Below are 27995 nucleotides of genomic sequence, written 5' to 3' on the forward strand. Positions count from 1 at the left end.
GAGCTTCAGAGTATAGGATATTTGGCATTTATTCAGATTTAGGAAGTACTGTATGGATTTTGAGTAATTATGTGACATAATCTAACATACGGTTTAATGATTACTGTGTTCAAAGGAGATGGTATGCAGAAACAAGGAAATGAGAGAAACTAGTTAGGAGAGAAGTGGGCGGCAAGAGATGACTGGTGCTCTAGATTAGGGTAGAGATATATTTACATAACAAATGACATACCATTAGGTGAAATAAATCAAGTAATGAATATTAAGGGACAATTAGTCCCTTAATTGTCCCTTATGGTGGACATTTCTGTCACCATTTGTGTTTTAATACTTTTCTTAAATATTGAATCAGATCATGGATAAGAATGATACAATTTAATTTCTATTTTAATCTAGTATGTCTATAGATAAAACATCTCAGAGTTTCAGTAAAGAATGAAAAATAAGAAGGGAAGAAATTACTTTCCCAGCACAAGTTTTTTTGGATTACTAAGTGAATTGCAGGTACAGATATCCTGTTCTGCCATAACTTAATATATGTGACACTCTCATGAGATAAACTGCAGGATTTCTCATTCCTGAGGACTTACCACAGGATGTTATCATTTTTGGATCTACTTCTGACAAATACAATCTCCCAGTGTCCAACATAAGCTCTTAAAAACATTTTCTGTATGCTTCGAATTGAAAATGTATGCTTAATCCTGAACCATGATAAAAATCTTTTCCTAAACAGACAAACTTTGTAAATTCCTAGGGTTCAGATCAGGTGAAGAAAATATTTACTAAGAGCTTTCTTACATAAATTAATGTCTCTTGCATGCAAAGGAGTAATATAAAGCTCAACACTTCATGAACTTACGTTGCTCCAGGGTGAGACTAAATCAACATTACAATCAATCAATCAATCGATCTATCTTTCCTTATTTTGGCACTTAAGGATCATAGTCTAATAGCCAACCCCCTACTCATGTACTCTGCAACAAAGTCTACCAGTCATTACCTCCTGCCTCCATTATCTGATACTTTAGTTAGGATTTCTACTATAGGGTAAGACTGAGCATGTAAAGCAGAAAAAACTGGCAACCTAATTCTCAAACACTGATGAAATTACAAATAGAGGCATAAACAAATTTACACGTGACAAAGGCAACTACTGGAATAACCAAAAATAACACAACTCTGAAACAATAAAGAGATAGGCTGTGGATGTGACATAACTATTTATCTTTTGTATCGGAAAATCAATAGATATTATCTAATGTTGGAATATCAAACAACAGAGCTTCATGTTATACAGAGAGAGCCATCAGAGCAATTAGAAATTATTAGAAAGCTCAGTTGAGGAATAGGAGAGTAGAAAAGGGTAAAGCAGATGAACATTGATTTCCATTGCTTTAAATTGCAAGCATCTCGGTATTATTTCCTTAGTTATCATATGCACATTTTACTTTGCTTAAAAAATGCAAGATTTCTTTTAAGAGTAATTTATACTTATGAATAACAAACACTTCTAGCTCTATTGCACATGCTTTACACACTAATTTTGACTTTTGAGGTATTAATTTAGTAAATCTGAATGTCAGCCAGTTACTATATATGATCACCATGAGGGAAAACAAATGGATATATGAAAATCTGATAAAGAAACTAAATATTAAGTTCTTCTTAGTTTATGACAATAATAGCCATATGACTAAATGTTTCAAATAAGTTATTTAATATAATTCCCCCAACAACTTTGCAAATTACACAATATTATCTCATGCTTATATGTGCAAAATAAACAAGGTATCACAGTTGACTCGGGCTTTTTCCTTGTTTTTAAATCATTGTTTAGAGTTAAAAGTACCTAGTTCTAAAATTTTTATTTTCCTTTCCTCTCTAGTATACAAGAAATTATCTAGTATTATCATGTTTTTAACAGGGATGTATCAATTTTTTTTTTGTCTAATAGCTTAAAGCATGCATTGAATAACTTTAAGTTGATTTTTATATCTTAGTATTATGACTAAAAATCTAGTGATATCCAACTTTGTCGTTGTTCCGTTGCTCAGTTGTGTCCAACTCTTTGCAACAAAGAAGGAGCACACCAGGCTTCTCTGTCCCTCATTATCTCTTGGAGTTTGTTCAAACTCATGTCCATTGAATCAGAATACTATCTGCCATCTCGTCCTCAGCCACCCACTTCTCTCCCTACCCTGAATCCTTCCTAGCATCAGGGTCTTTTATAGAGAGTTGTCTCTTGAATGAGGTAGCCAAAGTATTGGAGCTTCAACTTCAGGATCAGTCCTTCCAATGAATATTCAGGGTTATCTCCTTTAGGATTGACTGGTTTGATCTTGCTGTCCAAGGGACTCTCAAGAGTCTTCTCCAGAAAAACAAATCAAAAACACCAATTTTTTGAAGCTCAGCCTTCTTTACGGTCCAATTCTCAGAATCCATACATGACTACTAGAAAAACCATAGCTTTGACTGTATGGATCTTTGAGTGCAAAGTGATGCCTCTGTTTTTTAATATGCTGTTTAGGTTTGTTATAGCTTTTCTTCCAAGGAGCAAGTGTATTTTAATTTCATGACTACAGTCATCATCCTCAGTGATTTTGGAGCCCCCAAAAATAAAATCTTCACTGTTTCCACTTTTCTCCCATTCACTATGAAGTGATGGGATTGAATAACATGATCTTAGTTTTTTGAATGTTGAGTTTTAAGCCAGCTTTTTCACTCTCTCACTTTCATCAAGAGGCTCTTTAGTTTTTCTTTGCTTTCTGTCATTAGAATAGTAACATCTGCATATGTGAGGCTGTTCTTTCTCCTGGAATCTTGATTCCAGCTTGTGAGTCATCCAGACCAGCATTTCGCATGATGTACTCTGCATCTAAGTTAAATAAGCAAGGTGACAATATGCATCCTTAACAGACTCTTTTCCCAATTTTTAGCCAGTCTGTTTTTCCATGTCTGGTGCTAACTGTCGCTTTTTATCCTGCATACAGGTCTCTCAGGAGACAGGTGAGGGGTGTGGGGTGTGGTATTCCCATCTCTTCAAAAACATCCAGTTTGTTGTGATTCACACAGTCAAAGGTTTTAGCAAGTCAATGAAAAAGATGTAGGCTTTTTTTTTATTCTCTTGCTTTTTCTATGATCAATGGATGCTGTTATCCAACTTAAATGATGGTAAAAATTATTCTCTCTTAAGTAATTTTAAAATACTCAACTCCTGTGGTATTTTCAGAAATGAGTGAATGTGTATTTATATAAAATATCAGTTACATTTAATTAATATTAAAATGACAAAAAAGGTTAGTTCATCTAAAACTTAACATACAATGCAAAGTGCAATGCATGATTTCCAATGCTATGCATGTTTTTGGAACACTGTTAAAAATTACAAGTATTAATAAGCCAGTATTTGTTGGGAAGTTTACCAGGTCTGATTTACTATGTGTTGTGATTAATAACTGAATCTTCACAATAACCTATTGAATTAACAACTGTTATCTGGCTTTCAAGAGTTAAAAATCAAGGCTCAGCTTGCCTCAGGTTATACATAGAGTAAGAGAACATGAAGTCAGATCTGTTCTTACCTCCAAATTGTCTGTTATATGACTGTTCAATTGAATATACAAAATACATTTAATTAGGATATAATTGACCCATGAAATATTGGAAATGTTGAAAATAAATAGGATTATCTTAGGTGAGCATATTCTTTGTGAATGGTATATATTTTAGTACTCCAGCCTTTCCCATCTAAGTCACTGAAATACACCTATTTAATCATTTATTCCAGTGATTAACACTTAGTTTTTTGAGTGATAGTTTTCTGTGTCCTTTTGAGTTTTCTCCATCAAATTTTTGGTTTTTTCATGTCTGATGCTGCAAATTTTCCATGGTTTCTTAATGATTACTGACAGTAAATTTTGAAAAGTGCTTTTCTAAGTTTAGTATGCTTTTCTGTCTATAAACTGATTTCCCTTTTGTATGGCTATAAATTAAAAGATAATAAATCACTCTTTCTCTTCATTTTATATAAAATTTCATGTCATCAATTTTTTTTTCCTCTTTGGCAGGATTAAATCCAAAGTAATTGCTTCCCTTTTTATTTCCTTTATCTTGTAATAGATGAAATCATTACTTCAAGTCAGTTTGGTCAGTTCAATCATGTCTGAATCTTTGTGACCACATGGACTGCAGCACACCAGGATTCCCTATCCTTCACCAACTCTCAGAGCTTGCTCAAACTCATGTCAATCGTGTCGGCGATGTCATCCAACAATCTCATCCTCTGTCATCCCCTTCTCCTCCTGCCTTCAACCTTTCCCAGCATCACGGTCTTTTCCAAGGAGTCAATTCTTCGCATCAGGTGGCCAAAGTATTGGAGTTTCAGCTTCAGCATCAGTCCTTCCAATGAATATTCAGGACTGATTTCCTTTAGGATTGACTGGTTTGATCTCACTGCAGTTCAAGGGACTCTAAAGAGTCTTCTCCAACACCACAGTTCTAAAGCATCAATGGCTATTTAGTAGATATCTACCTTTTCTCAATTTCTTACAACATTTTGAAACAAGTATTTCAAGCATTCTTCTTTTAGATATGAGAGACAACAATCTCACAAGCGGCTCAGTGGTTAATAGCGCCCCCTGCCAATGCAGGAATGCAGGAGACACAGGTTGATCCTTGGGTGGGGAAGATGCCCAGGAGGAGGAAACAGCAACCCACTCTGGTATTCTTGCCTGGGAAATCCCATAGACAGAGGAGGTTGGCAGGCTACAGTCCGTGGGGTTACAAAGAGTCAGATATGACTGAGTGAATGCTTAGAGAGGTTAAATGACTTGTGTTAGTTAGAAGTCACACATGTATAATTCTCATAGGTGAATACATTAAATGACTAAGAAAAACAACCATGTGCATTAGACACCAAAAATCCAAACTTTTAATCAACAGATCAGAGTTGCTGCTTTTTCTTGTTCCACTGAAATCGCAGTAGTAAATATACTTTATTTTATAAAATCCTCCAGCTATTTATCCAGAAATATATACTCTTGAATTCCTGAACCATTATCATTAACACTTGTTTCATTGTTAATTGCGGACTCCCACAGTTTCCCTTCTTTTGTTCGCTAGATTATCTCTTTAAAATCATTAGAAAGAGCTGCTTAATTACTGTGGTCAACTGCTTAGCAAACTCCCTATCCCCAAATGAGGATGATGTTTCTGTTTCAGGTGCCTCTTTTAACTGTTTTAATCTTAAAAATATTTAGTCTCTTTTTGAATATATTTTTCCCTAAGCCTTTTTCTAAGATATGTGATATTTTCCTGGCCATGATCATTGTCAGATCCTTCAGCACTCTGAATTTGATGCACTGGTCTTGTACTAACTATAGCTGTAGCATATCTGACAACTTCCATCTGATATTATGTTACTGAAACTAATTTTAGGTATTTCTCCATCTTTTTGCATACTTGGGTCTTCCTTGTGCTTTTGGAGCTGCCTCAGTAGCTCTGACTTGGTCACTCCTTTTAAACAACTTAGTTCTTAGGAGAAATGTATATATCTCTATATCCTTGGTTCAAATTTATCTCTGATTATTGATAATATTCTAGCTATTGCATTTATCTACTTTTGTTGAAATAACAGCTTCAACGTGTTTCTTCCTCGTTACTCAGTTAATATTTCCTGAGAACCTGAAGTTTTAGGAACTTCTTTAAATCCTGAGGATAAAAAAATGAACAAAACATCCCTGCTTTCAGAGAGCAGGCCCACTATAACATGTACATTGCTTTAGAGACACCTGGGAATATCAGCACTTTTCCAAATCATTTCTTTATAGAAACCAGCTAAAAAATCCTTGATAGAATCTGCATTGCCTACACCACACTGTAGATCATGTCTTAAATGGTTGATTTGTTAAAAAAAACAGAAGTAGCTTTAATTGATTCTTTCTAATTATAAAAACTCAGCCAAAAAGTTTTTTCTTACCATGACAACTTGGTAAGACTCTATTCCATCCAGGTCTTCCATCATCTCCCATGATACACGTGAGTGTTGAATATCCTTGAAGAATGTAACCAGCATCACAGTAATAGGTTACTGTTGACCCTAATTTATAATCCATTCCCAGTCTGGTGCCATTCATTATGTTGCCTGGATCAAAGCAGGACTCTCGGAGTTTTGCTGTAAGGTAATGTTGATATAAAATGAATTATTTTAAAATAGCACATTCTAGGAAACTTTCTGTATATCTTCATCTCTGCCTCTAACCAAACAGAAAGCACCAACACCCTTCTGCCTATGTTTAAGAGTGAAAAGTATAAGTAGCCCTTAACCATATCTGATGTTTTGCTGATTCATATTGGTTAGAAAAAGACAAAATTCTTCATTGGTCTTCTCATTAAAATTAGTATCTAATATATATAGTCAAACACAGGGTTTCAGAGTTTATTATAAATTATGTGTTATCATCCACACATAAGTATTTTAAATGAATTATTTTGAAAAGAAGAATTTGTTTATTTAATATTTCATTATTTAAAAGATCTTCCCCCAAATAAAGTACACTGCATTTCATGTGACTGAACTTAGATATAGTACTGCTGCCTACGCTGATTTCAGTTAATCACTAGGAAGAAAGTAAAAGATCCTATTTTTCTACCCTGAAGCCATTCCTCTTAACCTACCTCCTCTACTCATTTCCCACATATCTGGCAGAAGCCTGCACATTAAAAATAATAACAAAATCTTTCTAATATCCAAACCATGATCTTTTTGAACACAGTCTATATCAAAGACAAGAACTTTTGAAGGTAATAGTAATAGGTAATTAAAAAATAAATTCCATTCACAACAAAGAACTGTTTTCTATGGAACCAGATAGTAAACTAGAGAGACTGAGAGAATATTTTGGATATATGAGAGAAATATATTAGTTCATCCATTTTGACAAATAAGTAGTAGAATACTTTTGTTATACCAGGTCTGTGTAACACGTGAATATTTCCATTTTATTATTATTACAGATAAATAGAGATGTACAATGTAAGGGCTGTCACAAATTCAAGATAACAAATGTGATTTGTTACATTAGAATTTATCTTATGTTAATGGGAATTCAGGAGATGGGTGTATCTTTGGATGTGACTCATAAAATATTTGTAATTTAAGTCAAGAGTTTCTTGGTGTTTGGCTATTTCAGTAATTATATTATCAAAATAAATTAATCAAAATGTGATTAATTTTAATAGAAAAAAATATTTTTATTCCATTTGATAAAGTTTGCAGAGTTCAAAGTGCTTCAACACTTACAGGAAATGATTAGAAATTTATGCTTTAGGAAACATACTTCACAAGACTTCTCTGAATTCAACTAAAGAGGAAATGGTGGAAACAAACATTTATATGATTTTTATAGAATACCAAATGAAAAATTCCCACTTCCTTTCCTTCTTTCCAGAAACAACTTAAGAGCCATTATCCAAGTAACACTGGAAATACAGCCATGGGGATAAAAAAAAAATACTCTAACCTTCATGGCTTTTATAGTCTATCAAGAAAATAATTATATTAAGTAAACATTTGTGGTTGTGATGTGTGTTGTATAAGGAGCAGCATTCAGAACCTTCCTGAAGAACTGACATCTAAACTGAGCATTGAGGGGTAATGGGCAGAAGGGGGATGAGAGACATGAAGGGGAGAAGTTATACTGGAGCTTGTAAGTCAGATAAACCTGATTTCTGAGCATCAATCCAAAACTAAATAACTTGATCTTTCAAAGGTATGCACATGTGTGCATATACACACAGTGTAAGAAATTCGTATCCCATATAACATAAGGAAAAGAACCAGTAGATTCTTTGGTCACTAAGAAAGAGGCTTTAATGGTACAGAGATTGGTTTGTTTAATTTTTCAGAGAAAAACATTAATCCTTTCCTTAAATAAACAGAAAATGCAATGTAATTTTTAGGCATATAACAGCAAACTACCATTTCTGTTCCCCATGAAATTGAACTAAATCCCTTGAGGGAAAAGGAAGGGTTGAAATTACTATTTAGAAGGATTAATCTCTTTGACATGTCTAACTGCCTAACATCCATCTTTTGAAAAGGTAGCTTTTCTTCTTTAAAGTTTTCCCCAAATTTTCAGTGACATATTAGTGAATCTATAATGCAAACCTACGCTTTGAGTAAAGGGAAACATGGTTGATAAATTAAAAATACTGCCTCTGCAACAATTTTATATTGTTAGGCTCATTTTGAGAGGATTCACTTATCTCTTTATTATGTTTACATACTGCTTTAAATTCTTAGTGAATAGCTTTCTATGAATAATACTGCACTTGTTTATTTCCCTGTTTGCCATAGCAATTGCATCTGGAAATTTTGAGAACATAGGGAGAATCCTTACATAAAGGTCCAGGAAACAGATGGAAAAATGATTTTAATTTTTGAAAAAAAAATGTGAGGCAGACAAGTTGATAGTATTTTAATGAATAATTTAATAAAATAATTCATTTGTATGAATAATTCACTTTTATGAATAATAACAACTTGCCTGCTGAGTAGATCCCAGGTAAGAGTCCCTTGCCTTATATTCTCTAAGTAAAGCATGTTAGAAGCAGTCTGCTGGAAGACAGACGTAATCGTAAGCAACAGAGCCTGTATCTTAGCAATGGACTCTTTTTTCCACTCTTACAAAAAATTTATTTCAGAATTATTTCCAGGTGAAATTAAAGAATTTTAAATGCTTATTTTAATGAAAAATTTTGACATTACAAAGTTGAAATATGTATCCTTAAGAAGAGTCAACATGAAAAATTAAAGCTTTACTATGCTTCTGTTTTCATTTTATTAAGAAAGACATAGATGAAATTATAATAAGTACAATATCTATATCATTATAAAGTATTTATCATGCGTGACATCATGATACTTTATATCATTATAAAGTATTTGCATCAGGCATGACAATAAATAAATAATGTTTGTTCAATTCATACTTAATGACTTGTTTATAAATACATTTTTTTCTGGGCTAATAAGAACCATAATATTTTTGTTGTTAAAGGTTAGTCTTTAACAAACTTCAAAGTTTATTCTTACATACAGGTATATACTCATGAAAGGACCATTATTAAGAATAGTGTTCTGTAGATAATCAGTTATATGTGTTCTTTTTATTTTTGAGAAGTCACCAGAGTATATAATATTCAGCTGCTTTTTATTTCCAGAATAGTGCAGTTGGGCATATACCTGCTGGCATGAACTCAGAAACTAAGAGCTAAATTCCCTTTAAGCTGTGATTGCATTGTAGTCCCCTCAAATCATAGTAACTCCCAAAAGGCTCTCTCTTTTGGAAGACCCATAGTTCACATAGGGTTAGATTCCCCATGTGCTCTTTGAGATTAAATATAAACCACAGACATACCTCTTTTATTTTGGAAAATACTGTTGATCAAACAATTGGAAATTAAACAATTGTAAAATACCTCAAAGTAAAACTGAAATGTAATAGGTTGCTCTATTAAAAGATATGTCTTAACTTAAATTGGTATATTAATTTAGAAAGTAATTGACTATATTTTAAGGTTCTTGAAGCAGGTGGCTAACTTACACCATGTATAAACAACCATTCATAAATCTTTCACTGTAGATTTTTGGTGCCTATCAGATAAAACAGCAGCTGCCAGGAGGTCCCCTTCAGAAGCACAAAACTGTATCTATACTCTCTCCTTCATGTAAATAGTATATTTTGTTTAAATAATATAAACATCACTCCTATGAGCTACACCTATTAAAAATTATAGTTATAAATATTTAAAACATACTTATTAACATAATTAAAAATAGCCTTAATACAAAATAATGCAAAAGATAGCATTAAGCTAAAATGTTTATCAAGCATGCATTAAACATTGTATCTCACTGAAGTTACATTAAGATAAATGGAGACTGTGCTGTGCTTAGTCACTCAGTCGGTCCATCTCTTTGCCACCCCGTGAACTGCAGCCTGCTAGGCTCCTCTGTCCATTGGGACTCTTCAGGGAAGACTACTGGAGACTAGATTGATTTAAACTCTTTGGGGACATTGCTTTCAAGTTAATAAAACATCTCCCCTTACCTTCAAATACCTATTTCTTTATTTCAATTTACTATTCTCTACAACACTAGAGCATATCTACCATTTGACTTTTTAAAAATTTTAATTGGAGGCTAATTACTTTACAATATTGTGGTGGCTTTTGCCATAAAACATTTGCTTTTTGTAAATAAAACTAGTATTCCTTTCAGAATCCCTATTTCTAGCAGGCTGTGTATTTGCGATGTTTGACTATAGCATTTGTTCACCATTCCAATGCTTTGTTTGCAGAACTCCTATGTATTTGCAAATAAACAAAAATAAGGTTCAGTGTCTATCTATCTTCAAGAGGGAAATGAAGAGATCAGTATGAACACAAGCAATAGCAACTATACTCTGGTGTGAGCTCTATAGAAGGAGGTGCTGAACCTATAGCTTTTTAAATAAAGACCTATAAATACCAGTATTTGGAGTGAGTTGGGACTTAAAAACTTTACTTTTTCAGAGCTAATAGAAATCAACATGCTTAAAATAAACTATATAACATGATTACAAATGACAGACAAATAGCTTTTACTATCCAGGACCTCCAGTTATATGTCAATTCCTTTTGTGGGTGCACATTTTATCTTGAAAATTCTGACATGTTTGCTTGGCTATGGCAGAAATAAACAACAAGACCACTTTATCAGCTTTAAGGAACCAGGCAATTAAAGAGCTAACTTTTTTTTTTAAATAAAAATAGAAAGTAGGGTGACTGATAAGAAAAGACAGATCTTGGAGTCCCTGAAGTGGGAGATGAAATTCTATGGGGGGTCTGAGAATTTTGAGAGCCAGTCCAGAAAGTTAAGTAGGTTGGATTTGCAGAATACCATAACCTTAGCGCTAACATTGTAAAGAAATACTATCTGGAGTATAAAAATAAGACCTCAAGGAATTGTGTGTAAATGGGCACTGGTGTAGTAACGGAGGATGGTAGGCAATAGTTGCAGGGTACAAGGTGAACTGAAGTTCATGGAATGCTTATGTATTTCTCTCTGCCTGTGCTCACATTTTTATTTTCCTTTACTCTTATTGGTAATGATAAGTTATGCCATCTTATGCAATTCACTTTGACAATCTGATTCTCAATCTTATCATTTGAAAATAGGTATATTAATATCTACCTGATAATGCTGTTAGTCAACAATTTGTTGCATTTACAAGAGTTTTTGCTAATGGGAAAGACAGAGATACTGTATTGAAAGAGCTAATAACTGTACTTGGAGTAAAGTACATAATAGGTAATTAACATTGTCCTTTTGAAAAATGCATCAGTGGCCCTTTTCCTGTGGTGGCATAAATTGTAGCTTTCCAGAAATAATGGGACACAAAAATTGACCAAGATGGGAAATAGGAAGGGCAATACATTTAATTTGAGATATGGTGAGTAGATTTTATCTCAAGTGCTAAATGACATGGATTTAATAATGACTACATGGAATGTTATGAAAGAAAGGACTGTGAAGTCAAGTCCAGTTTCCATGAGAAAGAATGCTGTAACAAATTAGCATCATCTGCCCTGAGTATGGTAGTATTTGTGGCATTCTTCCTGTATCTGTTATCCTATGGATCTCTGGAAATGCTTTGTTAAATACAAACTCACAATAGAACCTAGCTTTACTGACTTGCTTACAGTTCTCTACCTCTTTTTAACTGAGTCTTGTTTATAAAGCTATCACCTTGCAGATATTCCTAAAAAGCCAAGTTCTTATTTGTAAAATACAGGATATGAATGTGTCTCTAAGTTTCCTTAGATTTCAGTACTGTTATTATTCTAATAATGTCTTGATTTAAAATATAAAACACCTCTTTAAGCAACTCAAAATCAGCTAAGTAATTATCAAACAATTACTATGTATGTTGGCATTATTCTAATTAGTTCACTGTATAGTGGTAAATAGAGTTTTTGCTCTTAAGAAGTTTGTTTTTCTGGTTTATGTGTAGGGATTGAGTGGGGCTTCCCAGGTAGCTCAGCTGGTAAAGAAACCACCTGTAATGCAGGAGACCCTGGCTCTATTCCTGGGTTGGGAAGTTTCCCTGGAGAAGGGATAGATTACCCACTGCAGTATTCTTGGGCTTCCCTGATGACTCAGACGGTAAAAAATCTGTCTGAAATGGGTTCAATCACCCAGTTCAATCCTTGGGTTGGGAAGATCCTCTGGAAAGGGCATGGCAACCTACTCCAGTATTCTTCCTGGAAAATCCCCGTGGACAGAGGAGCCTGCTGGGCTACAGTCCATTGGGATGCAGACAGTCAGACATGACTGAGCGACTAAGCACAGTGCAGGGATTGAGGGGCGTAAATGGGCGTGTGCATAGTAAATAAATAGCAAATAAATGAAAAATAAAATATCAAGTAATTATATGACTTTGATAAAAAGAGAAACTTGTGATAGTACAAGAGAAAAAGGAATAGATAGCTCAAAATAAGATTAAAAACATGTATATATGTACTCAAAAATGGGTTCTGATAATATAGCAAAAAAAAATCACTATTTTAAGAAAAAAATGAAAAATTAATTAATTACAAAAATTATAATAGATTTCCCCAACTATTTCAATAATTGCTAGACCAAGCGATTTTTCTAAATGGCAAAAGACATACCTATTCAAGAAAGATAAATAGAGAACTTAATTTAATGAGTATATATATAAAAAAAAGTGCACCCATAAATTAGATGACACTCTTTTCTCCAAGCACACAGGGAGTGTGTGTGTCTTATATGGGTAAAAACTAACTACATAAGAGGTCATAAAACAAATCTTTAGACACACCAAGAACTGGAATCATACACATTAGACCACAGTACAAGTAAGCTAGAAATTCATAATTAAGTATAGACTGAAATTTATTGTAAGACTTGTAAGCACTTGTAAATAGCTCTCGAGAAGAGAAAAAATCAAAAGGCAGTACAATTAGGACAAATTTAAAATTGTAAATTAATAAAACTCTACATATTCCAACATTTGCGAAGCAGCTACCGTGGTGCTTTGAGGAAAATACACAGCCCTCAAAAGCTCATATTAGAAGAGGAAAAAATATGAATATAAGTTATTTAATTATTTTTTAATTATAAAAATAAAAGCAAATCTAGAGAAAACAGAAGGGAATAAGTAAATTATGTGAAAGCAATACTAACAAAAATGCCAAGCAATTCTAATACAAAATATACAGCAACAGAAAATGCAAGAGAGCACTGTGAGCAGTTTTATGTCTATACATTTGAAAACCTGCATGAGGATAATTAGTTTTCAGGGGAAGATTTTCAGCTTTCATAAGTCTCTCCCATGTATACACATTTTTAAACTTGTTTGATTTTCTCCTGTTAATCTGTCTCATGCCAATTTAATTCTTAGATTAACTAGAAGAATCTAGAAGAACAGAGGACAATTTTTTTCCTCCCTGAAATGTACAAACTTCCAGTTATAAGATAAGTATGTTCTAGGGATGTAATATACAGCATGGTGACAATACTTAAGAATATATGTATTCTATATTTGAAAGTTGCTAAGGGAATAGATCTTAACAAGTTCTCATTACAAGAAAAAAATAACTGTAACTATATGCAGTGGTGATGATGCTATGTAGACTTAATATAGTAATCATTTTACAATACATACATTTATTAAATCATTATGTCATACAAACACCCAAAAATAGTATAATGTTTTTGTCAGTTTTAGCTCAGAAAATGTGGAGGTTCTGAAATGTTTTCTCTGCTGCTGAGAATATAAATTGGTATAACCTCTTCTGGGAGTAGTTAGGGGATATGTAGTTAGATTTAATAGGTTTATATCCTTTGATCTAGTATTCCCACTCTTAGATATACAGATATTTTAGAATCTAATAGATATGTTCAAGAAAGCATTCAAAAGAATGACTATATCATCATGATTCCTAACAGAAAACTTAACCTAAGTACCTATCAGAAAAATTTGCAAATCACTTGTGATAGTCATATGATGGAATATCATAAAGAAATTAATGAACTAAGTCTACATGTAGTCTCTTATCATTGATATATCTCAGAAACAATGTACAGGGAAAAAACAATTTTCATAAGAATGTGTACATGATGAAAATATGTTTTATGAAAATAGAATGAAGGAAATGTACACGATGGAAAATATAAATATATGTACAAGCATACATACATGGAAAAGATAAGCATTGAATTCAGAATTAGGAGGGTACTGTCATGACAGGAACAGGAGTGTCTGAAAATAATCTTGACTACTGATGATTTGTGCAGATAGTCAGTTAGCTGGCTTCTTGCATATGGCATGGGCAGCCTCTTCCAGTGGGAGAGTTTGGCACATTTCTCAAGTTCAACTCTAGAATATCAATGCTTCCTAACCCATAGTCACCAGGTGTAAGCTTGCCCATGATTCTCTGGTTTGGAGCAGCTAACATTTTCATACAACCCTAATAAATAGCTGGTCATCCTAAATTCTTACTGAAAGTGAAAAGCGTTAGTCACTTCAGTTATGAGTGACCCTATGAACTATAGCCCACTAGGTTCCTCTATCCATGGAATTCTCCAGGCAAGAATACTGGAGTGGGTAGCCATTCCCTTCTCCAGGAGATCGTCTCTAAAGGATCTTCTCAACCCAGGGCTTAAACCCAGGTCTCCCTCATTGCTCTCCTGCATGGTAAAGAATCTGAGATTCTTCTGAGACACCAGAGAATCACCTATTGTTTAGTACCAAATAGCTCATATATTCTCCCACTGATGAGGCCATTTTCTTACTTTGCTCTGTAAGATGACAGACTCATAGACCAAAATTTGTCATCTCAAAATGTGCTTCTTTGGCATACATATTGATTTAGGGTGATTATTTTTAAGAAACAGAAGCTCAGAAAGTCATTTTACCTCCCACTTAGCTACCTAAGAATTTAGCTAAAGGGCATGTACCTAAAATAGAATACATCTGTGACCAAAGATGGGCCCTTAAGGCAGAAAGCAAAGAAGAGAGCCTCTTAATGAAAGTGAAAGAGGAGAATGAAAAAGCTGGCATCAAACTCAACATTCAAAAACTTAAGATCATGGCATCCGTGCTTCATGGCAAATAGATGGGTAAACAATGGAAACAGTCAGAAACTTTGTTTTTCTTCGGCTCCAAAATCACTGCAGATGGTGACTGCAGCCATGAAATTAAAAAAGACGCTTGCTCCTCAAAAGACAAGTTATAACCAACCTAGACAGCACATTAAAAAGCAGAGACATTACTTTGCCAACTCAGGTCCATCTAGTCAAAGCTATGGCTTTTCCAGTAGTCATGTATGGATGTGACAGCTGGACCATAAACAAAGCTGAGCACCAAAGAACTGATGTTTTGAACTGTGGTGCTGGAGAAGACTCTTGAGAGTCCCTACAACTGCAAGGAGATCAAACCAGTCAATCCTAAAGGAAATCGGTCCTGAGTATTCATTGGAAGGACTGATGCTGAAGCTGAAACGCCAATACTTTGGCCACCTGATGCAAAGAACTGACTCCTTGGAAAAGACCCTGATGTTGGAAAGATTGAAGGCAGGAGGAGAAGGGGACGACAGAGGATGAGATGGCTGGATGACATCACCTACTCGATGGACATGAGTTTGAGTAAGCTCTGGGAGTTGGTGATGGACAGGGAAGCCTCGCGTGCTGTAGTCCATGAAGTCACAAATTATTGGACATGACTGAGTGACTGAACTGACTGACTGATGACCAAAGATATCTGCAACAACTATAGGATAGGTTGCAGTGGTGGAAACTCAACAGGGCCTACAGAGCAGAGTCCACTCTTTATCCCCTTGTCTCTGCACAGCCCAGCGAACATTTATTTATCAAACATTTACTTTTCCATCAGTGTGGATTGCCTTTTTCTCCTTTGAAGTCCCAAACTACTACTCCCAACATTTTCTTTGTCTCTAGCTGAAGATGTATTTAAGGTGAGGTTTCAGCTTAAGGTGACTTCTTTTGATAGCCCTAAAAAACAAAACAAAACAAAACAAAACCCTCTTCCCAGTGCAAATTCAGAAGTTTCAATTGAATATTTCTTAAAACAAGAATAACAAGATCTGAAGGAAATATAACACCATGTTAAAAGTCTGTCGAATTGGATAGCAAATACTTTGAAGTTTGTTTTACTATTCTGTATAACTTTTAGCTACTGAAAATATTCTATAGTGGGGAAAAAATTAAAATCAAAGCAGTAAGTAATAAATTCAAAGTATGCATTTATAGAGCTCAAATGGCTCCTTTATCAGTATCCTTTATAGACTCAATTTTTGAAAAATAAAATTTAACTTTAAACAACTAAGATCTAATTTGTCCTTATAGGCATTGAATAGAAAACTTAAAATACATTTATAAATATCCATACATGTGCATGCTAAGTCCCTTCAGTCATGTTCAACTCTTTGCAATCTTATGGACCTTAGCCTACCAGGCTTCTTTGTTCATGAGATTCTCCATGCAAGAATACTAGAGTGGGTTGAAGTGCCCTTCCCGATCCTGGGATCAAACCTGCCTCTCTTACATCTCCTGCATTTGCAGGGGGTTTCTTTAACACTAGTTCTACCTGGGAAGGCCCAAGAAATATCCATATATATATATAAATTCATTTAAATATAGACAGAAATGTTCTAAAATATTATATTCATCACCATATCACATTCAGTTTAGTTCAGTCACTTAGTCGTGTCTGACTCTTTGCAATCCCATGGACTGCAGCATGCCAGGCCTCCCTGTCCATCACTAACTCCCGGAGCTTACTCAAACTCATGTCCATAGAGTCAGTGATGCCATCCAACCATTTCATCCACTGACATCCTTTTCTCCCACCTTCAATTTTTCCCAGCATCAGGGTCTTTTCAAGTGACTCAGGTCTTTGCATCAGGTGACCAAAGTATTGGAGTTTCATCTTCAGCATTAGTCTTTCCAATGAATATTCAGGACTGATTTCTTTTAGGATGGACTGTTTGGATCTCCTTGCAGTCCAAGGGACTCACAAGGTTTTTATCCAACACCACAGTTCAAGAGCACCAACTCTTCGGCGCTCAATTTTCTTTATAGTCAGACACTCACATCCATACATGGCTGCTGGAAAAACTGTACCTTTGACTGTATGGACCTTTGTTGGCAAAGGAATGTCTCTGCTTTTTAATATGCTGTCTTGGTTGGTCATAACTTTCCTTCCAAGGAGCAAGTGTCTTTTAACTTCATGGCTGCAATCACCATCTGCAGTGATTTTGGAGCCCCCCAAAACAAAGTCCATCATGGTTTCCAGTGTTTCCCCATTTATTTGCCAGCAAGTGATGGGACCAGATGCCATGATCTTAGTGTTCTGAATGTTGAGCTTTAGGCCAACTTTTTCACTCTTCTCTTTCACTTTCATCAAGAGGCTCTTTAGTTCTTCTTCACTTTCTGTCACAAGGATGGTGTCATCTGCATATCTGAGGTTATTGATATTTCTCCTGGCGATCTTGATTCCAGCTTGTGCTTCATCCAGCCCAGCGTTTCTCATGATGTACTCTGCATATAAATTAAATAAGCACGGTGACAATATAACAGCCTTGACGTACTCCTTTCCCTATTTGGAACCAGTCTGTTGTTCCATGTCCAGTTCTAACTGTTGCTTCCTGACCTGAATACAGATTTCTCAAAAGGCAGGTCAGGTGGTCTGGCATTCTCATCTCTTTCAGAATTTTCCACAGTTTATTGTGATCCACACAGACAAAGTCTTTGGTTTAGTCGACAAAACAGATGTTTTTTCTGGAAGTTCTTGCTTTTTCAATGATCCAACAGATGATGGGAATTTGATCTCTGGTTCCTCTGCCTTTTCTAAATTCAGCTCGAACATTTGGAATTTCACAGTTCAGGCACTGTTGAAGCCTGGCTTGGAGAATTTTGAGCATTACTTTACTAGTGCATGAGATGAGTACAACTGTGTTGTAGTTTGAGCATTCTTTGGCATTGCCTTTCTTTGGGATTGGAATGAAAGTGACTTTTTCCAATCTAGTGGCCAGTGCTGAGTTTTCTAAATTTGCTGGCATATTGAGTGCAGCACGTTCACAGCATCACCTTTCAGGATTTGAAATAGCTCAACTAGAATTCCATCACCTCCACTAGCTTTGTTCATAAAGATGCTTCCTAAGGTCCACTTGACTTCACATTCCAGGATGTCTGGCTTTAAGGGACTGATCACACCATTGTGATTATCCGGGTTGTGAAGATTTTTTTTTTTTTTTTAAATAGTTCTTCTGTGTTATCTTGCTACCTCTTCTTAATCTTCTGCTTCTGTTAGGTCCATACAATTTCTGTCCTTTATTGTGCTCATCTTTGCATGAAATGTTCCCTTGGTATCTTTAATTTTCTTGAAGTGATCTCTAGTCTTTCACATTCTATTGTTTTCCTCTATTTATTTGCATTGATCACTGAGGAAGGCTTTCTTATCTCTCTTTGCTATTCTTTGGAACTCTGTATTCAAATGGGCACATGCCCATTACATAAGATACGATATCTTATCTTATATTATCTTGATTTGAAAGATAAGATATCCTTCCTTTTCTCCTTTGCCTTTAGCTTCTCTTCTTTTCACAGCTATTTGTAAGGCCTCATCAGACAACCATTTTGCTTTTTTGCACTTCTTTTTCTAAGGGGTGTTCTTGATCCCTGTCTCCTGTACAATGTCACTAACTTCCATCCATAGTTATTCAGGCACTCTGTCTATCAGATCCAATCCCTTGAATATATTTCTCACTCTCACTGTATAATCACAAGGGATTTGATTTAGAGCATGTTATATTCACCCTATTCTAAATGCTGGCCTATTTAAATATTTTCAGATATTTTCTGAATCATAATTGTCAAATTATTTTGTGAATCATTTACTTTTGAGTATTTTTATCAGTGAGAGTAGTTTCTGAATATTTGATATTCAAGTGAAACTTCAGCTTCCAAAAATGACTTTGTTTTTTAAGAAATATTTTGTGGTCTCAGCCAACTTCTGCAGTATCCTAATTGCTTATTTGTTTGTGTGATACTTTTCCTTTGGTAGTAATTAGGAAATGCTAATTTCCTTCTCACTCATAGGAAAAGTCTACAGTGAGTGTTCCTTTGTGAGATGAATTGCAGGTAGTATGCTTTCAGAACTGTACATATAGCTAATCACTGACAATGGCCAATACGACATTATTCTCTTGTATAAAATATTCACAGTTTAAATCATGATGCTAAAATCAAATGTTCACATTTACCTTTATACTCTAAATGAAATCCAGTGTAACTAACAGATCCATCACTCCGAAAAGCCAAATGCATGTTATTTGAGCTGCTTTCTATCCTCTCCGGTAATTTGCTGTCTTGAAAACTTCCAATCAAGGGACTATTACTGTCTGGCCCATCATATATATAGAGGAAATCATAGTTTGGTTCTATGCTAAAACTAAAAGAAAAGAAAAAGAAAGGAAGGAAGGAAGAAAAAAGTGGAATCGTTATTACTAAGGTTTTAATCATAATAGTCCCATAAATTATATATTAATTCAATCATTATATTTAAAAATAACAGATTCTGTCAAAATAAGTCAATTTGAAAATACCCCTGGCAACAGCACACTGAATATGCATATAAAATCAGCACTGAAAAAAGAGAGAAGACATCTTGATATTTTCAAGTATTTCTGAGTTGGCATTATGTCTACAGGGAATACAAATGACTGTAAGGAAACAATTTGTAAGCTGCTGAAGGATACAGGATTTGCAGTCAGAGTTTAGGTTCAAGATGCTTGTGTTCTTGTTAGCTACATATCCTTAAATTACTTTATATCAGTAAAATGTGTGACATTAGCTGTACTTTAAAATTTTTCACCAGATATTTTGTATCTCTTTTTGCTTTGTCCATGAATCCATTTGCCTTGAACTTCAAAATTTAAGAGCATTTTTGTTTTAAAACTGAACTCTACATATCAGATTCAAACAAAAGTTGGTAAGATAAAATCTGCATTTAAATTACTCAAAGCATTGCACATTGTACTAGGTATTCTTTTCCTTGAAAGTAAATATATTTTCTTCTTTTAGAACTTAATGTAGGCAAATTGAGCCAATACACTCTTCACCAAAATTAAACAGTGTGTAAATAAAGACATTTTAGCACATAAACTATTCAAATCAATATTTAAATGTTTCAAAACTTGCATAATAAACTTGCCTTAACAACCTTCAAAGTATGAGACTCATCCTGTAATTATTATAGAACTCACATACTTAGAAAACTGAAGACATAAATAGAATGATTATTTTTCCTAAAAACCTGAAAAGATAGCACATTCTTTTACAAATAGTTTCATAAATATTAACTTGTCTTTTGTCAATAATCCTGTGGTACAAGGAAGAGATTATCATTTCCATTTTCCCAATGAGGTCCTGATCTGTCAGTAGTTTCTCTTAGGTCACATAATCAATGATACAACAGGAATCAACAACTGCTCACACACTAAATACAACCTTCTACCACTCAGTCATTAACTAAAACAATTTTTAAGTAAACTGAACCCTGTATCATACATCCTGACATTTTTAATGTTTGTACTGCCATTTCCTCTACTATAAAAATGAGAATAACAATATTTACTTCAGAAAATTGTCTCATAACTGGGTCTTGGCATAAAGTATTGCTTTGTTGTTACTATTATCAGCGTGCTATTACAAATTATAGAAATGAAAATTCCGTATGCTTATACTTTTGAAAGTTTTCATGAATTTGAATGATCTTTTCTCTAGTTTTTTTTTTTTTTTTTTTTTTTTAACCTGGGTTTCATATATTGACTTCCTTTGTGGCTCAGTTGGTAAAGAATCCGCCAGAAATGCGGAAGACCTAGGTTTGATCCCTGGGTTGGGAAGATCCCCTGGAGAAGGGAAAGGCTACTCACTCCAATATTCTGGCCTGGAGAATTCCATGGACTGTATAGTCTATGGGGCCACAAAGACTCAGACATGATTGAGTGACTTTCACTTTCATATATTAGAAAAAATGTTCAGCTTAAAAATTTACATAAAAACCAAGCAGCTGTGACACGCTAGCAGAAGGAATAGCTGTGTTACAAGAGCCAGCAGACATTAGTCTTGGACACTAAGTTCAGGAACATTTCTAGGTAGAAACTCTTCAAGTTGTTGATACCTAACATTCCCACTGAAATCTTAAGGAAAAGAATTAGGCCAGGTTTTGTGATACAGCTATTACTTCATGTGAGGAAACAGAAACTAAATAGCATTATTATAAGATCATTTATTATAATATTACTCATTCAAATAATAACTTACCCAAGGTAACACAAATATTAGTAACAGAGCTGGGGCTTAAACTCAGCAGTTTCTTTGCCATACAAGAAGTTGCATCCTCCACTATGTCAGTACTAAGCTAACCTTTCAACTGACACTGATAAAACAACAAATGTAAATTTTGAATACTTCATGTAAAGTTCTATCAGGAGACAAGTTCCTCTGAGGAATTACATGAAGATTATCCATCAAATTCTTGACAGTTGACTTAATGAGACCACCAGAAAGAATGGTATGTGGTATATATATATATCTTCCCAAGCCTAACAATGGCGCTGCACAGATACTTCAAAGATGTTTTTGATGGTGCATATATGGGAGAAAACATTCCTCAAAATGCTGACCTTTTAATCTTTAAGTTTAGGAAACACAGAATCTTTTTTTTTTTATTCTTTCTATTTGCTTTTATTAAAACATTTTTAAATTGTATGTTAATTGCTTTAAGATGTCGTGTTAGTTTCTGCTGTGCAACAGTGTGAATCAGATATAAGTATACCTGTATCTCCTTCCTCTAGAGCCTCCCTCCCATCCCCTCATCCCATCCTTCTAGGTCATCCACCAAGCTGAGTTCCCTATGTTATACAACAGCTTTCTATTTACTTTTATATCCTGATCTTCTATCTTCATGTAAGATCTGTAAACTTAGAAAACATGCCTGCCTTGTTCAGCAACACTGTTGGCTCAGTTCAACCATTTTCTTTTTTCTTATACTGTTATTTATTTATTTTTTCATTTATTTTTATTAGTTGGAGGCTAATTACTTTACAAATATTGCAGTGGTTTTTGCCATACGCTGACATGAATCAGCCATGGATTTACATGTGTTCCCCATCCCGATCCGCCCTCCCGCCTCCCTCCCCATCCCATCCCTCTGGGTCTTCCCAGTGCACCAGCCCCGAGCACTTGTCTCATGCATCCAACCTGGGCTGGTGATCTGTTTCACCCTTGATAGTATACTTGTTTCAATGCTGTTCTCTCAGAACATCCCACCCTTGCCTTCTCCCACAGAGTCGCAAAGTCTGTTCTGTACATCTGTGTCTCTTTTTCTGTTTTGCATATAGGGTTACTGTTACCATCTTTTTAAATTCCACATATATGCGTTAGTATACTATATTGGTCTTTATCTTTCTGCCTTACTTCACTCTGTATAATGGGCTCCAGTTTCATTCATCTCATTAGAACTGTTTCAAATAATTTTTTTTAATGACCGAGTAATACTCCATTGTGTATATGTACCATAGCTTCCTTATCCATTCGTCTGCTGATGGGCATCTAGGTTGCTTCCATCTTTTGAAGCAGTGATGATAAGTTCATGGAGAGAGGAAAGGTTATGAGGAGATAATGTTTCATGAAAATCAATAAACTATTCAACCTTTAACGTTTCCTCTATACTGGAACCTGGTGAGAGATGCACACTCATCAGCCTGCAGAACTACATTGGAATCTATGCTATTATATAGAGATTTTTAAATTGTTTATTGCAAAACATTAGTATTGAAATTGGTAAAAAAAAAAAAAAAAGTAAAATGTCATATAAAAATAAATATTTCCTAGTGCAAATGCTAATGCAAAATAAACAAAACAATTTTTAAGATGTGGAAAGGTATAGGAACTCACCTGATAAATGCCAAGGAGATAACATAGTCTGCATTGACGGTGATGGTCCAGTCACAGTCCCTACTATGGGGATATGGATGAGGGAAGTTTGGTGAAAGAATAAATCCTGAAGATCCTGTTAAATTGCCTCCACAGGGTGCTTTAATTTAAAACAAACAAACAAAGCCCCTTAAGTGATTAATAAAATTAATTATCTATCAATATTTAGAAAACATATCTAAAATTGTTTACAGGTTTTTGTACAAACTCGATTTTTTATAGTACTGGATGCTTAAATACTGCATAATCTTTCAAGAAAGACCATTAAAATACTAAATACATACAAAAGTGAATTTAGCTCCTTTATTGGATTTAAAAGACAAGAAAAAGTTACATTTATACTTCTCTCCCTTGCTATTATTATTTTGATTCTTTTAAAAGAAACACATTAAGAAGAGGAGTAAAAATGATTTCCTCATAATTACTAAGAAAAACTCTGAAGGTTACTGAGAAAAAAAGATAGAAACAAAACAAAGCAAAGCAAAGCAAAATCTCTAATAATATGTGGGATAATAGAATATGAGATAGTTGGTTCATTTTCAAATGTTCCCTGATACCTTTATTTATGGAAGAAGAGGCTTTGATAATAGTTAACATGTGAAAATGGATAACTGAGTACCGACATAGCTTTATAATAAAACACTTCTAAGCTGAATGTTAGGACTTCTCTGGTAGCTTAGCTGGTAAAGAATCTGCCTGCAATGCAGGGGACCTGGGTTTGATCCCTGGGTCAGGAAGATCCCCTGGATGAGGGCCTAACAACTCATTCCAGTATCCTTGCCTGGAGAGTCTGGATGGACAGAGGAAGCTGATGGGCTAGAGTCCACGGGGTCGCAGAGTCAGACACGTCTGAGCGGCTAAGCACAGCACAGCGCATACTGAATGTTAGGAAACTCTTAAATTCTAGTTGCCTGACTTGCTGATGAAAATGGACAGCTACTACAGTTAGTATTATGGCCTGACAAAGGTTTCTGTAACACTTCAATGGAGGTTCAAATAATTATCAGAGAAATTCAGAGAATAGATTATTTGGGGGGTTATTTTTAGAGCCTGTTAAACACAGCTTGATTAGAAAATCATATATAAAGTTGGCAGCTTAGGAAACTTAGAGCAATTGAGATATGGAGGGTCCTGGTGGTGGAGTGAGACAGTGTGGATGTAAACGTACATGTGTGCACCTGAGAGAGAGTGACTGAGATGGAGACTGGGAGTCTCATGGTGTCATGATGTCTTGTGCGCATATCATCATTCCTCTTGTATCTGAGCTTTGAAGTCACAGTTTTTCTCAGGTAAATTTTATCATTGAGTTATAAGTTATACAGGATTCTTCTGACAGCACAAAACTGGTTTTCAAAGGAGAATTTTGGTTCTGGCAACATTTCAGAGTTTTGTTCTTTTCCTGAGCCTAGATATGTAATATCATTATTAGAATTTGGTAATCTTTACCATCTAAATAATGGATGCCTGCTATCTCATTTCCCCATGACCTTCTGCAACCTTAGCCTCAGTGTCGCTCTAACAACAGATGACCTACTCTGCCTAGAATATTTATTTGCTTAGACTTAATTTATTTACCCTATCACCTGTCTGTTTTTGTGATATCATATCAAATAATTAAACAGACTATCTCAACTTTCTCTAGATCTCCCTCTTCAAACTTTAATGCTCCCTGGGTATTTTTCTCTACAGTCAAGAGGGTAATGAGTTCCTCTTGTTAATCAGGATAACACCCTAAATTTGGTCACACAGTTTCTCTTTTTGAGAATTATACTCATTCATCTCCTTTATTCTCTGGCTTCCTCCTTGTTGCCCACAGGTACTCAAGTCTCTTTCATCCTTAAAATAAAACAAAGCTCCCTCTAACCTATTTCCTTTCACTTTTTTTTTTTCCAACTGAAAATGTTGAATTTTACCTACTGGTTAAGAAATCCCCTCATCCTTCTGTGTTTGGTTATATGGGCTCACAGTTAATAACCCCTCTTTACCATCTAACTAGATAAGGTTCACTTATCCTAGATAAAACCTAAATAAGCCCCCTTGTTTTTCTGTGACAAAACCAGGCACAGACCTTGTAAACTCCCTTTCTTTGACTCAAATGATTAGTTGAATTGCTTGTACTCACAGATAAATCACAATAAACTGCATGCAAACAAACTTTGCTCAAGTTTCTCTCCTTTCTCTAGGTTCTTGAACTCTGGTTCTGCCTTAGCCTTGAGCTGGCACACAACCTAAGGAAAGGCTGGACCCAGAAAACAACATTCTGGGCCACCCTTTCAACTCACTTCCCCACACCTTGCTCTTTTTCACCTTTTGTACTCTTTTCTATAAGAGAAAAATCCCTTTTCCCTAATTCTTCAGATGCTTGAAGATGTTACTGTCACGTTTTCCTATCATGGTAATCTGCCCCTGCCCCTATCCTGTAATAACCCTTTTTAGCTTTTAAATGATCACCACAATGAACTGAGTGAAATCTGTCTTATCATAGAGATACAAAATTAAAGAAAAAAATTAAAATTCTTGTGATGAGAACTTTTAAGATTTACTCAAACAATTATTATATATTCATATAAGATACAGTTGTGTTTCATATCATATTGTACATTATATCACTAGTACTTATTAACTGGATAGTTAAATATCTTATACTTTTTAAGCATCTTCATACAAGTAGCTTTCCCCAACTCCTGGACTCTGGTAACCACAAATCTGAGCACTTTTTCTATGAGTTTGTTTGGTTTTGAATTACAATGGACCTACAACACTCTGTTAGTTCTTGGTGTATAACATAGTGATTTGTTATTGCTATACATTACAATGGTAAAATTCTATAATAATTCATTTTTAATACAATTATCTCCTTAATTATTTTGCATTTATTTATTTTTATTTTACAACTAAGGCTTCTGAAAAAGTCTAATCTCATTCTCTTTCATCACACATGTACTATATATACCTACAGGCAGACTAACATAATTAGCAAAGAATGTCACATTGGAAAAAAAAAAAATATGGTTTCTTATTTCTCAAAGAAAAGCACCAAAGTATTTATCCTGAGAAAACTTCGGTCAGGCATAGATTTTTTTCATTTTAAATTATGGAGAGACAGTAATCTTTTAATTGCTTGGGGATTCTCCATATCTTTATCCGTTCCTCCCCACTTCTCATTCTCTCCAGCCACTGCTATTTCTCTTAGCCCCCTTGCCGCCAACACAAACCTTTCTTAGCTCACCCTCAGATGACTTTTGCACTGACAATAAAGATGCAATTTCTGCCTTTATCTTTCTCTTCATATCTGTAGCCATTCTTAACTGTTGACTTTCACCTTAAATTCACTCACCTTTTGGAATTTCACTTTTTTCTTTTGATGTCTTTGTACAGACCTCAGTTTTATTGGCAAGCACCTCTTTTACTTTATCTTATAATTTTGGTATTTTCCTGAATTACTTCCATAATCACCTCTAATTTATACTCTATTACATTCTTCCTATTGACCATATCCAAATTGTTACTTTATCTTCCATTTATATACTGATGACTCCTTTTTCCTATCATCTCCAGCAGATTTCCCTGCTTAATTCTAAACCATATCCCCAAGTGCTTACTGATTGTCTCTACCTGATAGACTATGGGTACATCAAACACAGAATATCCAATATACCCAAACCTTAACTCAAATTTCTCCTATATTCCTAGATTGTTTGATCATGGGCTTCCCTGGTAGCTCAGATGGTAAAGTGTCTGCCTACAATGCGGGACACCCGGGTTCAATCCCTGGGTCGGGAAGATCCCCTGGAGAAGGAAATGGCAACCCATTCCAGTATTCTTGCCTGGAAAATCCCATGGACTGAGGATCCTGGGAGGCTACAGACCATGGGGTCGCAAAGAGTCAGACACGACTGAGTGACTTCACTTCACTTCACTTCATTATCCATCTACATATAGATATTTTCACTCTATCTTTTCTTCTCTAATACCACATTTTTAGATCTGACTCTTAAATGCCTCAAGAATTGTTGTTTTCTTTATTTTTTGGTTTGTTTATCATGCCTCTAGTATAATCTAGCATAGTCGGATATGACTAAGTGATTTAGGACACACACAGTATAACCTATTTCCGCCAATTCATCTTCCCAGTAAAAATACCTAATCATATTATGTGCTCAGTCTCTTCAGTTGTGTCTGAGTCTTTGTGACCCTATGGTCTGTAGCCTGCCAGGATCCTCTATCCATGGGGTTTTCCAGACAAGAATACTGGAGTGGGTTGCCATGCCCTCTTCCAGGGGATCTTCTCCACCAAGGGACTGAACCCGCATCTCCTGCACTGCAGGTGGATTCTTTGCTGCTAAGCCGCTGGGGAAGCCCAATCAGATTATACCCATGCATAAAAGTCTGCTCTTATTTCACATTTCCTAAAAGATAATGCCCCGACTCCAGTACAGCTTTCATGTCTTAACGCTTGCAACTTTTCCATTTGAATCAACTACCAATCTAGACACGTAATTTACACTCAAATAATTATTTAGTTGTTCCTTGTATTAACATGCCTTTATGCCTCCTATTTGTTTTTCCTGAAATGTCTGTTTCCCTTCTACATCTATGTAACTCTTTCTTATATCTCAAGATTCATCACTGCCTCCAGGGAGTTTCCAGTGGTTAAGAATCCTCCTGCCGATGCAAGAGACTCAAAAGATGTGGGTTCCATCCCTGGGTCAAGAAGATCGCCTGGAGAAGGAAATGGCAATCCCCTCCAGTATTCTTGCCTGGAAACTCCCATGAACAGAGGCACCTGGCCACTATAGTCTGTGGGGTCACAAAGAGTCAGAAATGACAGAGTGACTGAGCACACACCAGGGAATTTTCCTAGAAATTTTCAGCCTGGGCTCTATGGCAGCTCTCTCCAGAA

At 35.1% G+C, this 27995-nt stretch overlaps 1 protein-coding gene across 3 annotated transcripts in view; it reads right to left on the minus strand.

Moving 5' to 3' along the window:
• Positions 1-27995, minus strand: part of CSMD3 (CUB and Sushi multiple domains 3) — a 1308014-nt gene that overhangs the window by 264711 nt on the left and 1015308 nt on the right. For all 3 annotated transcript variants that reach the window (XM_065902671.1, XM_065902670.1, XM_065902669.1), the window contains 3 exons: positions 23054-23192; positions 19357-19544; positions 5981-6175 (listed from right to left, as the gene is read on the minus strand). In XM_065902671.1, the coding sequence (XP_065758743.1) occupies positions 5981-6175; positions 19357-19544; positions 23054-23192 (522 nt within the window). The remainder of the gene's footprint in view (positions 1-5980; positions 6176-19356; positions 19545-23053; positions 23193-27995) is intronic.

The sequence above is a fragment of the Muntiacus reevesi genome, chromosome 12, assembly GCF_963930625.1.
Source record: "Muntiacus reevesi chromosome 12, mMunRee1.1, whole genome shotgun sequence".
Taxonomy (NCBI): domain Eukaryota; kingdom Metazoa; phylum Chordata; class Mammalia; order Artiodactyla; family Cervidae; genus Muntiacus; species Muntiacus reevesi.